This window comes from Oncorhynchus keta, unplaced genomic scaffold, assembly GCF_023373465.1.
Source record: "Oncorhynchus keta strain PuntledgeMale-10-30-2019 unplaced genomic scaffold, Oket_V2 Un_scaffold_5050_pilon_pilon, whole genome shotgun sequence".
Taxonomy (NCBI): domain Eukaryota; kingdom Metazoa; phylum Chordata; class Actinopteri; order Salmoniformes; family Salmonidae; genus Oncorhynchus; species Oncorhynchus keta.
The window spans coordinates 37,501-50,000 of record NW_026290951.1 but is presented as its reverse complement, the minus strand read 5'-3'; the positions used below and the strand labels follow the sequence as shown (position 1 = coordinate 50,000).

Genomic DNA, 12,500 nt, shown 5'->3' with positions numbered 1-12,500 from the left:
TCTGCAGGCCGAGGTCCCAGTAGTTAACTAACAGATAGATAGAGACTGTGCAGGCTGAGGCCCCAATAGTTAGCTAACAGATAGATAGAGACCGAGGTCCCAGTAGTTAACTAACAGATAGATAGAGACTCTGCAGACTGAGATCCCAGTAGTTAGCTAACAGATAGATAGAGACCGAGGTCCCAGTAGTTAACTAACAGATAGATAGAGACTCTGCAGGCTGAGATCCCAGTAGTTAGCTAACAGATAGATAGAGACCGAGGTCCCAGTAGTTAGCTAACAGATAGATAGAGACTCTGCAGGCTGAGGTCCCAGTAGTTAGCTAACAGATAGATAGAGACTCTGTAGGCCGAGGTCCCAGTAGTTAACTAACAGATCGATAGAGACTCTGCAGGCCGAGGTCCCAGTAGTTAGCGAACAGATAGATAGAGACTGAGGTCCCAGTAGTTAACTAACAGATAGATAGAGACTCTGCAGGCCGAGGTCCCAGTAGTTAGCTAACAGATAGATAGAGACTCTGCAGGCCGAGGTCCCAGTAGTTAGCTAACAGATAGATAGAGACTCTGCAGGCCGAGGTCCCAGTAGTTAGCTAATAGATAGATAGAGACCGAGGTCCCAGTAGTTAGCTAACATATAGAAAGAGACTCTGTAGGCCGAGGTCCCAGTAGTTAACTAACAGATCGATAGAGACTCTGCAGGCCGAGGTCCCAGTAGTTAGCTAACAGATCGATAGAGACTCTGCAGGCCGAGGTCCCAGTAGTTAGCGAACAGATAGATAGAGACCGAGGTTCCAGTAGTTAACTAACAGATAGATAGAGACTCTGCAGGCCGAGGTCCCAGTAGTTAGCGAACAGATAGATAGAGACCGAGGTTCCAGTAGTTAACTAACAGATAGATAGAGACTCTGCAGGCCGAGGTCCCAGTAGTTAGCTAATAGATAGATAGAGACCGAGGTCCCAGTAGTTAGCTAACAGATAGAAATAGACTCTGCAGACCAAGGTCCCAGTAGTTAGCTAACAGATAGATAAGAGACTCTGCAGGCTGAGGTCCCAGTAGTTAGCTAACAGATAGATAGAGACCGAGGTCCCAGTAGTTAACTAACACATAGAAAGAGACTCTGCAGGCCGAGGTCCCAGTAGTTAACTAACAGATAGATAGAGACTCTGCAGGCTGAGGTCCCAATAGTTAGCTAACAGATAGATAGAGACCGAGGTCCCAGTAGTTAACTAACAGATAGATAGAGACTCTGCAGGCCGAGGACCCAGTAGTTAGCTAATAGATAGATATAGACTGAGGTCCCAGTAGTTAGCTAACAGATAGAAATAGACTCTGCAGGCCGAGGTCCCAGTAGTTAGCTAATAGATAGAAATAGACTCTGCAGGCCAAGGTCCCAGTAGTTAACTAACAAATAGATAGAGACTCTGCAGGCTGAGGTCCCAGTAGTTAGCTAACAGATAGATAGAGACTCTGCAGGCTAATGTCCAAGTAGTTAACTAGCAGATAGATAGAGACCGAGGTCCCAGTAGTTAGCTAACAGATAGAAAGAGACTCTGCAGGCCGAGGTCCCAGTAGGTAGCTAACAGATAGAAAGAGACTCTGCAGGCCGAGGTCCCAGTAGTTAGCTAACAGATAGATAGAGACTCTGCAGGCTGAGGTCCCAGTAGTTAACTAACAGATAGATAGAGACTCTGCAGGCCGAGGTCCCAGTAGTTAGCTAATAGATAGATAGAGACCGAGGTCCCAGTAGTTAGCTAACAGATAGAAAGAGACTCTGCAGGCCGAGGTCCCAGTAGTTAGCTAACAGATAGATAGAGACTCTGCAGGCTGAGGTCCCAGTAGTTAACTAACAGATAGATAGAGACTCTGCAGGCTAAGGTCCCAGTAGTTAGCTAACAGATAGATAGAGACTCTGCAGGCTGAGGTGCCAGTAGTTAGCTAACAGATAGATAGAGACCGAGGTCCCAGTAGTTAACTAAGAGATAGATAGAGACTCTGCAGGCTGAGGTCCCAGTAGTTAGCTAACAGATAGATAGAGACCGAGGTCCCAGTAGTTAACTAACAGATAGATAGAGACTCTGCAGGCCGAGGTCCCAGTAGTTCGCTAATAGATAGATAGAGACCGAGGTCCCAGTAGTTAGCTAACATATAGAAATAGACTCTGCAGGCCAAGGTCCCAGTAGTTAGCTAACAGATAGATAAGAGACTCTGCAGGCTGAGGTCCCAGTAGTTAGCGAACAGATAGATAGAGACCGAGGTCCCAGTAGTTAACTAACAGATAGATAGAGACTCTGCAGGCTGAGGTCCCAGTAGTTAACTAACAGATAGATAGAGACTCTGCAGGATGAGGTCCCAGTAGTTAGCTAATAGATAGATAGAGACCGAGGTCCCAGTAGTTAGCTAACAGATAGAAATAGACTCTGCAGACCAAGGTCCCAGTAGTTAGCTAACAGATAGATAAGAGACTCTGCAGGCTGAGGTCCCAGTAGTTACCTAACAGATAGATAGAGACCGAGGTCCCAGTAGTTAACTAACACATAGAAAGAGACTCTGCAGGCCGAGGTCCCAGTAGTTAACTAACAGATAGATAGAGACTCTGCAGGCTAAGGTCCCAATAGTTAGCTAACAGATAGATAGAGACCGAGGTCCCAGTAGTTAACTAACAGATAGATAGAGACTCTGCAGGCCGAGGTCCCAGTAGTTAGCTAACAGATAGAAATAGACTCTGCAGGCCGAGGTCCCAGTAGTTAGCTAATAGATAGATAGAGACCGAGGTCCCAGTAGTTAGCTAACAGATAGAAATAGACTCTGCAGGCCAAGGTCCCAGTAGTTAGCTAACAGATAGATAAGAGACTCTGCAGGCTGAGGTCCCAGTAGTTAGCGAACAGATAGATAGAGACCGAGGTCCCAGTAGTTAACTAACAGATAGATAGAGACTCTGCAGGCTGAGGTCCCAGTAGTTAGCTAACAGATAGATAGAGACTCTGCAGGCTAATGTCCAAGTAGTTAACTAGCAGATAGATAGAGACCGAGGTCCCAGTAGTTAGCTAACAGATAGAAAGAGACTCTGCAGGCCGAGGTCCCAGTAGGTAGCTAACAGATAGAAAGAGACTCTGCAGGCCGAGGTCCCAGTAGTTAGCTAACAGATAGATAGAGACTCTGCAGGCTGAGGTCCCAGTAGTTAACTAACAGATAGATAGAGACTCTGCAGGCCGAGGTCCCAGTAGTTAGCTAATAGATAGATAGAGACCGAGGTCCCAGTAGTTAGCTAACAGATAGAAAGAGACTCTGCAGGCCGAGGTCCCAGTAGTTAGCTAACAGATAGATAGAGACTCTGCAGGCCGAGGTCCCAGTAGTTAACTAACAGATAGATAGAGACTCTGCAGGCCGAGGTCCCAGTAGTTAACTAACAGATAGATAGAGACTCTGCAGGCCGAGGTCCCAGTAGTTAACTAACAGATAGATAGAGACTCTGTAGGCTGAGGTCCCAGTAGTTAACTAACAGATAGATAGAGACTCTGCAGGCCGAGGTCCCAGTAGTTAGCTAACAGATAGATAGAGACTCTGCAGGCCGAGGTCCCAGTAGTTAACTAACAGATAGATAGAGACTCTGCAGGCCGAGGTCCCAGTAGTTAACTAACAGATAGATAGAGACTCTGCAGGCTGAGGTCCCAGTAGTTAGCTAACAGATAGATAGAGACTCTGCAGGCAGAGGTCCCAGTAGTTAACTAACAGATAGATAGAGACTCTGCAGGCCGAGGTCCCAGTAGTTAACTAACAGATAGATAGAGACTCTGCAGGCCGAGGTCCCAGTAGTTAACTAACAGATAGATAGAGACTCTGCAGGCAGAGGTCCCAGTAGTTAACTAACAGATAGATAGAGACTCTGCAGGCCGAGGTCCCAGTAGTTAACTAACAGATAGATAGAGACTCTGCAGGCCGAGGTCCCAGTAGTTAACTAACAGATAGATAGAGACTCTGCAGGCCGAGGTCCCAGTAGTTAACTAACAGATAGATAGAGACTCTGCAGGCCGAGGTCCCAGTAGTTAACTAACAGATAGATAGAGACTCTGCAGGCTGAGGTCCCAGTAGTTAGCTAACAGATAGATAGAGACTCTGCAGGCCGAGGTCCCAGTAGTTAACTAACAGATAGATAGAGACTCTGCAGGCCGAGGTCCCAGTAGTTAACTAACAGATAGATAGAGACTCTGCAGGCCGAGGTCCCAGTAGTTAACTAACAGATAGGTATAACAGACAGTAGTGGTTGGTAGAGCAGATGTCTTCAGCAGATGGTTCACTATATAACAGACTCAACACTACCTTCTGATCCTGTCCGTGCTCTTGGTTACTATGTCTGATTAGACTGAGTTGCTTTCTGCTAATGAAAGATGGAGGGAAGAGAGGGAGGGAGAGGAGAGGCCGAGGAGAGGAGAGGAGAGGAGAGGAGAGGAGAGGAGAGGGAGCTGTGGGGGAAGAGGTCCCAGAGGAACTAACAGATAGATAGAGACTCTGAGGAGAGGAGAGGAGTAGTTAGGACAGATAGATAGAGACTCTGCAGGAGAGGTCCCAGTAGTTAACTAACAGATAGATAGAGACTCTGCAGGCCGAGGTCCCAGAGTTAGAACAGATAGATAGAGAGGAGAGGAGGGAGAGGTCCCAGGAGGAACTAAGGAGATAGGTATAGAGAGGAGGAGAGGAGATGTCTTCAGCAGAGGGAGACTAGAGGAGAGGAGAGGAGAGGAGAGGAGATCCTGGAGAGGAGAGGTTACTAGTTGAGGGGGGAGCAGAGAGGGAGGAGAGGAGAGGAGAGGAGAGGAGAGGGAGAGGAGAGGAGAGGAGAGGAGAGGAGAGGAGAGGAGAGGAGAGGAGGGGAAGAGAGGGAGGGGGAGGAGAGGGAGAGAGAGAGGAGAGGAGGGGGAGTGGGGGGAGAGAGAGGGAGGAGAGGAGGAGGGAGAGGAGAGAGAGGAGAGGAGAGGAGAGGAGAGGAGAGGAGAGGAGAGGAGAGGAGAGAGGGAGAGGAGAGGAGTGGGGAAGAGAGGGGAGAGGAGAGGAGAGGAGAGGAGAGGGGGAGAGAGAGAGGAGAGAGGAGAGGAGAGGAGAGGAGAGGAGAGGAGAGGAGAGGAGAGGGGGAGGAGAGGAGGGGGGGGAGGAGAGGAGAGGGAGAGGAGAGGAGAGGAGAGGAGGGAGAGGGAGGGAGAGGAGAGGAGGGGAGGAGAGGAGAGGGGAGAGGAGAGGAGAGGAGAGGAGAGGGGAGAGGAGGAGGGGAGAGGGAGGAGAGGAGGAGAGGAGGAGAGGAGAGGAGAGGAGAGGGGAGGAGAGGGAGAGAGGAGAGGAGAGGGAGAGGAGAGGAGGGAGAGGGGGAGAGGAGAGGGAGAGAGGAGAGGAGAGGAGAGGAGAGGAGGAGAGGAGAGGAGAGGAGAGGAGAGGGGAGAGGAGAGGAGAGGAGAGGGAGGAGAGGGGGGAGAGAGAGGGAGAGGGAGAGGAGAGGAGAGGGAGGAGGGGGGGAAGAGGGAGGAGAGGAGAGGAGGAGAGGAGAGGAGAGGGAGAGGAGAGGGGGAGAGGAGAGGAGAGGGAGGAGGGGAGCTGTGGGGGAAGAGAGGGAGGAGAGGGGAGAGGAGAGGAGAGGAGAGGAGAGGAGGGGGGAGAGGAGAGGGGAGGAGAGGGAGGAGTGGGGGAAGAGAGGGAGGAGAGGAGAGGGGAGGAGGGAGAGGAGAGGGAGGAGTGGGGGGAAGAGAGGGAGGAGAGGAGAGGAGAGGGAGGAGTGGGGGGAAGAGAGGGAGGAGAGGAGAGGGGAGGAGAGGAGAGGAGAGGGAGGAGTGGGGGGAAGAGAGGGAGGAGAGGAGAGGGGGATGGGAAGGAGGGGATTGATCAAGTCTTTCTCTCTCTCTCATTCCATGTAGCCAATTTACCAAAGAGTATAGGGTACCCTAGGAAACACTTATCAACACTTTGGTTCCTTCCCTATCACAATAACTCCTCCCTGGCATTTTCATGAATTGTTATGTTAAACAACACTGTATTTAAAGTGCCCACTGTTATATTCTAACTATATCCTTAGAATAATCATTCTATTTCCATGATTACAACAGTTCACCCAAAGTGTTTTGCTCTAAATCACAAGTGCAACACTTGGTTAAAAATGAGTCCTAGATTGTTTTGCCCGTATCGTGCAGCCCTACGTTGCAGTGGGGAAATGATTGATTTTATTATGAAAAACAACATGGGAGACTTTTATTATTGAAAAAACAACATGGGAGACTTTTATTATGAAAAAACAACATGGGAGACTTTTATTATTGAAAAAACAACATGGGAGACTTTTATTATTGAAAAAACAACATGGGTGACTTTTAATATTGAAAAAACAACATGGGAGACTTTTATTATGAAAAACAACATGGGAGACTTTTATTATTGAAAAAACAACATGGGAGACTTTTATTATTGAAAAAACAACATGGGTGACTTTTAATATTGAAAAAACAACATGGGAGACTTTTATTATGAAAAACAACATGGGAGACTTTTATTATTGAAAAAACAACATGGGAGACTTTTATTATTGAAAAAACAACATGGGAGACTTTTATTATTGAAAAAACAACATGGGAGACTTTTATTATTGAGAAAAAAAAATGGGAGACTTATATTATGAAAAAACAACATGGGAGACTTTTATTATTGAAAAAACAACATGGGAGACTTTTATTATTGAAAAAACAACATGGGAGACTTTTATTATTGAAAAAACAACATGGGAGACTTTTATTATTGAGAAAAAAAAATGGGAGACTTATATTATGAAAAAACAACATGGGAGACTTTTATTATTGAAAAAACAACATGGGAGACTTTTATTATGAAAAAACAACATGGGAGACTTTTATTTAAAAAAAAACATGAAATACCGTCTAGATTTTTTAAAATACCGTAAATTATATTTTGTCTCTATGGCCGTACCGAGCCGTGTTTATGGAAACGAGCCCCGAAATCACTGCTCATATTCTCTCATCAGCTCGGTGTCTGTTATCCTGTATATTACAGCTGTTTGTAGTGTAATGCTGTATTCTACTGTGTATTAGTAGTACCAGCTGTTTGTAGTATAATGCTGTATTCCACTGTGTATTAGTGGTACCAGCTGTTTGTAGTATAATGCTGTATTCTACTGTGTATTAGTGGTACCAGCTGTTTGTAGTATAATGCTGTATTCTACTGTGTATTAGTGGTACCAGCTGTTTGTAGTATAATGCTGTATTCTACTGTGTATTAGTGGTACCAGCTGTTTGTAGTATAATGCTGTATTCTACTGTGTATTAGTGGTACCAGCTGTTTGTAGTATAATGCTGTATTCTACTGTGTATTAGTGGTACCAGCTGTCTGTAGTATAATGCTGTATTCTATTGTGTATTAGTGGTACCAGCTGTTTGTAGTATAATGCTGTATTCTACTGTGTATTAGTCGTACCAGCTGTTTGTAGTATAATGCTGTATTCTACTGTGTATTAGTGGTACCAGCTGTTTGTAGTATAATGCTGTATTCTACTGTGTGTTTGTAGTATAATGCTGTATTCTACTGTGTATTAGTGGTACCAGCTGTCTGTAGTATAATGCTGTATTCTACTGTGTATTAGTGGTACCAGCTGTCTGTAGTATAATGCTGTATTCTACTGTGTATTAGTGGTACCAACTGTCTGTAGTATAATGCTGTATTCTACTGTGTATTAGTGGTACCAACTGTTTGTAGTATAATGCTGTATTCTACCGTGTATTAGTGGTACCAGCTGTTTGTAGTATAATGCTGTATTCTACTGTGTATTAGTGGTACCAGCTGTTTGTAGTATAATGCTGTATTCCACTGTGTATTAGTGGTACCAGCTGTCTGTAGTATAATGCTGTATTCTACTGTGTATTAGTGGTACCAGCTGTCTGTAGTATAATGCTGTATTCTACTGTGTATTAATGGTACCAGCTGTCTGTAGTATAATGCTGTATTCTACTGTGTATTAGTGGTACCAGCTGTTTGTAGTATAATGCTGTATTCTACTGTGTATTAGTGGTACCAGCTGTCTGTAGTATAATACTGTATTCTACTGTGTATTAGTGGTACCAGCTGTTTGTAGTATAATGCTGTATTCTACTGTGTATTTGTAGTATAATGCTGTATTCTACTGTGTATTAGTGGTACCAGCTGTTTGTAGTGTAATGCTGTATTCTACTGTGTATTAGTGGTACCAGCTGTCTGTAGTATAATGCTGTATTCTACTGTGTATTAGTGGTACCAGCTGTTTGTAGTGTAATGCTGTATTCTACTGTGTATTAGTGGTACCAACTGTCTGTAGTATAATGCTGTATTCTACTGTGTATTAGTGGTACCAGCTGTTTGTAGTGTAATTAGAGCAGTAAAAATACATATTTTATCGTGGTATACGGTCTGATATACCAAAGCTGTCAGCCAATCAGCATTAAGGGCTCAACCCACCCAGTTTATAATATATCTTTATAAAACTGTTTGTTTGTGTCCTGCATGCCGATTGGATGAGCAGCGTTCCCAGCCGTGCCGTATTGGCCGTCACAGACACACCTGTTGCCTGGTAACAGGTCCTTCTGCAAGTTATCACTGAGTCTCCGTCAGAGTATCATGTTGCTGTCTGAGTCGTCTCTTGTATTTATCTCTACTAGAATATGATGTCTCTGTCTGAGTCGTCTCTTGTATTTATCTCTACTAGAATATTTATCTCTCTTGTATTTATCTCTACTAGAATATAATATCTCTGTCTGAATCGTCTCTTGTATTTATCTCTACTAGAATATAATGTCTCTGTCTGAATCGTCTCTTGTATTTATCTCTACTAGAATATAATGTCTCTGTCTGAATCGTCTCTTGTATTTATCTCTACTAGCATATAATGTCTCTGTCTGAATCGTCTCTTGTATTTCTCTCTACTAGCATATAATGTCCTGTCTGAATCGCTCTCCACTAGCATCCCTTGCTTCCAGCTTAGCATTTAGTTTTAGTACAGCTGTGGGGGTTAATTTCAGACTCGCTGATCTGCCTGTACTCCTGAATTCGGAAAACAATGTTTTGCTTTCATTCCAGGTTCAATGTTTGACATGAGTGAGTTAGCTGATGTTATCGATTGCTTAGCAACCGTTTTGTTTAGAACGGACGATGAGGGCCCTCGGGCGTACGTAATGAATGACTGGGTCTGTAAGCAACATGACCAAAATAACTTAACGTCCAGACAAAAATCAATTTATCTTCTGGTGAAAGAAGGATTCATTTGATTCATTTGCATCGAGAATAAAGTCACAGGTAAGAGGCAGTGCTGTATCATGAATACAGTCACAGATAAGAGGCAGTGTTGTATCATGAATACAGTCACAGATAAGAGGCAGTGTTGTATCATGAATACAGTCACAGATAAGAGGCAGTGCTGTATCATGAATACAGTCACAGGTAAGAGGCAGTGTTGTATCATGAATACAGGTAAGAGGCAGTGTTGTATCATGAATACAGTCACAGATAAGAGGCAGTGTTGTATCATGAATACAGTCACAGGTAAGAGGCAGTGTTGTATCATGAATACAGGTAAGAGGCAGTGTTGTATCATGAATACAGTCACAGATAAGAGGCAGTGTTGTATCATGAATACAGTCACAGATAAGAGGCAGTGTTGTATCATGAATACAGTCACAGGTAAGAGGCAGTGTTGTATCATGAATACAGGTAAGAGGCAGTGTTGTATCATGAATACAGTCACAGATAAGAGGCAGTGCTGTATCATGAATACAGTCACAGGTAAGAGGCAGTGCTGTACCATGAATACAGTCACAGATAAGAGGCAGTGCTGTATCATGAATACAGTCACAGGTAAGAGGCAGTGTTGTATCATGAATACAGGTAAGAGGCAGTGTTGTATTATGAATACAGTCACAGATAAGAGGCAGTGTTGTATCATGAATACAGTCACAGGTAAGAGGCAGTGTTGTATCATGAATACAGTCACAGATAAGAGGCAGTGTTGTATCATGAATACAGTCACAGATAAGAGGCAGTGTTGTATCATGAATACAGTCACAGATAAGAGGCAGTGTTGTATCATGAATACAGTCACAGATAAGAGGCAGTGTTGTATCATGAATACAGTCACAGATAAGAGGCAGTGTTGTATCATGAATACAGTCACAGATAAGAGGCAGTGTTGTATCATGAATACAGGTAAGAGGCAGTGCTGTATCATGAATACAGGTAAGAGGCAGTGTTGTATCATGAATACAGTCACAGATAAGAGGCAGTGCTGTATCATGAATCTGTAAATTGTTGGTTATCTACACGACCCCAGTCTTCACTATGAGTCATCCATACATCAATTGTCTTAAATAATGTATTTATTACTAACTAAGTAATTCACAGAAATGCATAAACAAACAAACAAACAAGGTAAACGTGGTTACATGAAATGATAGGGGAATGTGCCCTGGTGGGCTGAACCGGCATCGCGGCTTGGTGTACAAAAGGGAAGTGGGGGTCGACTGATATAAGACAACACACAGTTGATAATTATAACAATTAAAATGCTAATCCTTTGCACATGAACGCTCACTCATTCGGGAACAATTTCGATCAATATTTATATATTTACGCTCAGTGTGTCGTCGGGATCTCTGTTGAAAAGTTTGTTTCTGTTGGAGAGTTTTGTCCGTCTCGCTCTCTCTGTCTTGGTTAGATGGAATAGTTCAGAGCGACATTCATTAATTTGTTATAGAATGGATGTTTAACGGTCTGTACGTTCTAATGCTGCGGATCAATGATACCGAATGTCTGTAGCTGCAGACTAGTAATTAATATCAAAGACTTGTTCTTATTCTGGGGATTGATAGTTTAAGAGGCCATGTCTCAGTGTGTAGTCCTTAACCCAGGTCTCTACGTGGTTAATGCTGGGGATCCTGTACTGTGTGATGTCTGTATTCAGTAGGCCATGTCTCAGTGTGTAGTCCTTAACCCAGGTCTCTACGTGGTTAATGCTGGGGATCCTGTACTGTGTGATGTCTGTATTCAGTAGGCCATGTCTCAGTGTGTAGTCCTTAACCCAGGTCTCTACGTGGTTAATGCTGGGGATCCTGTACATTTACATTTTACATTTAAGTCATTTAGCAGACGCTCTTATCCAGAGCGACTTACAAATTGGTCTCTACGTGGTTAATGCTGGTGATCCTGTAGGTCATAGGTCATGTCTCAGTGTGTAGTCCTTAACCCAGGTCTCCACGTGGTTTGAACACATCTCTATGATAGTGATTCTCCTGAACTGTGTGACTCTGGGGATGTACCAACCCTGTGAAGATGTCACCTGTCAGGCAGAGTGGTGCCTCATACTACAGGTAGGTACTACTTTAAACCTCTCACCTCTCACCCCTCACCTATAACCCCTCACCTATAACCTCTCACCCCTCACCTATAACCTGTCACCTCTCACCTATAACCTGTCACCTCTCACCTATAACCTTTCACCTCTCACCTATAACCTCTCACCCCTCACCTATAACCTCTCACCCCTCACCATCAACACACCTAACCTCTCACCTCTAACCTATAACCTATAACCTCTCACCTCTCACCCCTCACCTATAACCTCTCACCCCTCACCTATAACCTCTCACCCCTCACCATCAACACCTAACCCCTCACCTATAACCTCTCACCCCTCACCATCAACACCTCACCCCTCACCTATAACCTCTCACCCCTCACCATCAACACCTCACCCCTAACCTATAACCTCTCACCCCTCACCTATAACCTCTCACCCCTCACCATCAACACCTCACCCCTCACCTATAACCTCTCACCCCTCACCATCAACACCTCATCCCTCACCTATAAACTCTCACCCCTCCTGGTCTCCTGTATCTTTGTCTGTTCTACTGTTCTAGGTGTTTGATAATTGTATCTTTGTCTGTTCTAGGTGTTTGATGACTGTATCTTTGTCTGTTCTACTGTTCTAGGTGTTTGATGACTGTATCTTTGTCTGTTCTACTGTTCTCGGTGTTTGATGACTGTATCTTTGTCTGTTCTAGGTGTTTGATGACTGTATCTTTGTCTGTTCTACTGTTCTAGGTGTTTGATGACTGTATCTGTGTCTGTTCTACTGTTCTAGGTGTTTGATGACTGTATCTGTGTCTGTTCTACTGTTCTAGGTGTTTGATAATTGTATCTTTGTCTGTTCTAGGTGTTTGATGACTGTATCTGTGTCTGTTCTACTGTTCTCGGTGTTTGATAATTGTATCTTTGTCTGTTCTAGGTGTTTGATGACTGTATCTTTGTCTGTTCTACTGTTCTAGGTGTTTGATGACTGTATCTGTGTCTGTTCTACTGTTCTAGCTGTTTGATAATTGTATCTTTGTCTGTTCTAGGTGTTTGATGACTGTATCTTTGTCTGTTCTACTGTTCTAGGTGTTTGATGACTGTATCTGTGTCTGTTCTACTGTTCTAGGTGTTTGATGACT

The 12,500-nt window shown here is 44.1% G+C and overlaps 1 protein-coding gene across 1 annotated transcript in view; it reads left to right on the top strand.

Annotated features, from left to right (window-relative positions):
* The window catches only part of LOC127928932 (voltage-dependent T-type calcium channel subunit alpha-1H-like), a gene marked incomplete at its 3' end in the record, with an annotated part of 75,079 nt that overhangs the window by 25,745 nt on the left and 36,834 nt on the right, over positions 1–12,500 (top strand). The window contains exon 3 of the mRNA XM_052516515.1: positions 11,264–11,375. Coding sequence (XP_052372475.1) covers positions 11,264–11,375 — 112 coding nt within the window. The remainder of the gene's footprint in view (positions 1–11,263; positions 11,376–12,500) is intronic.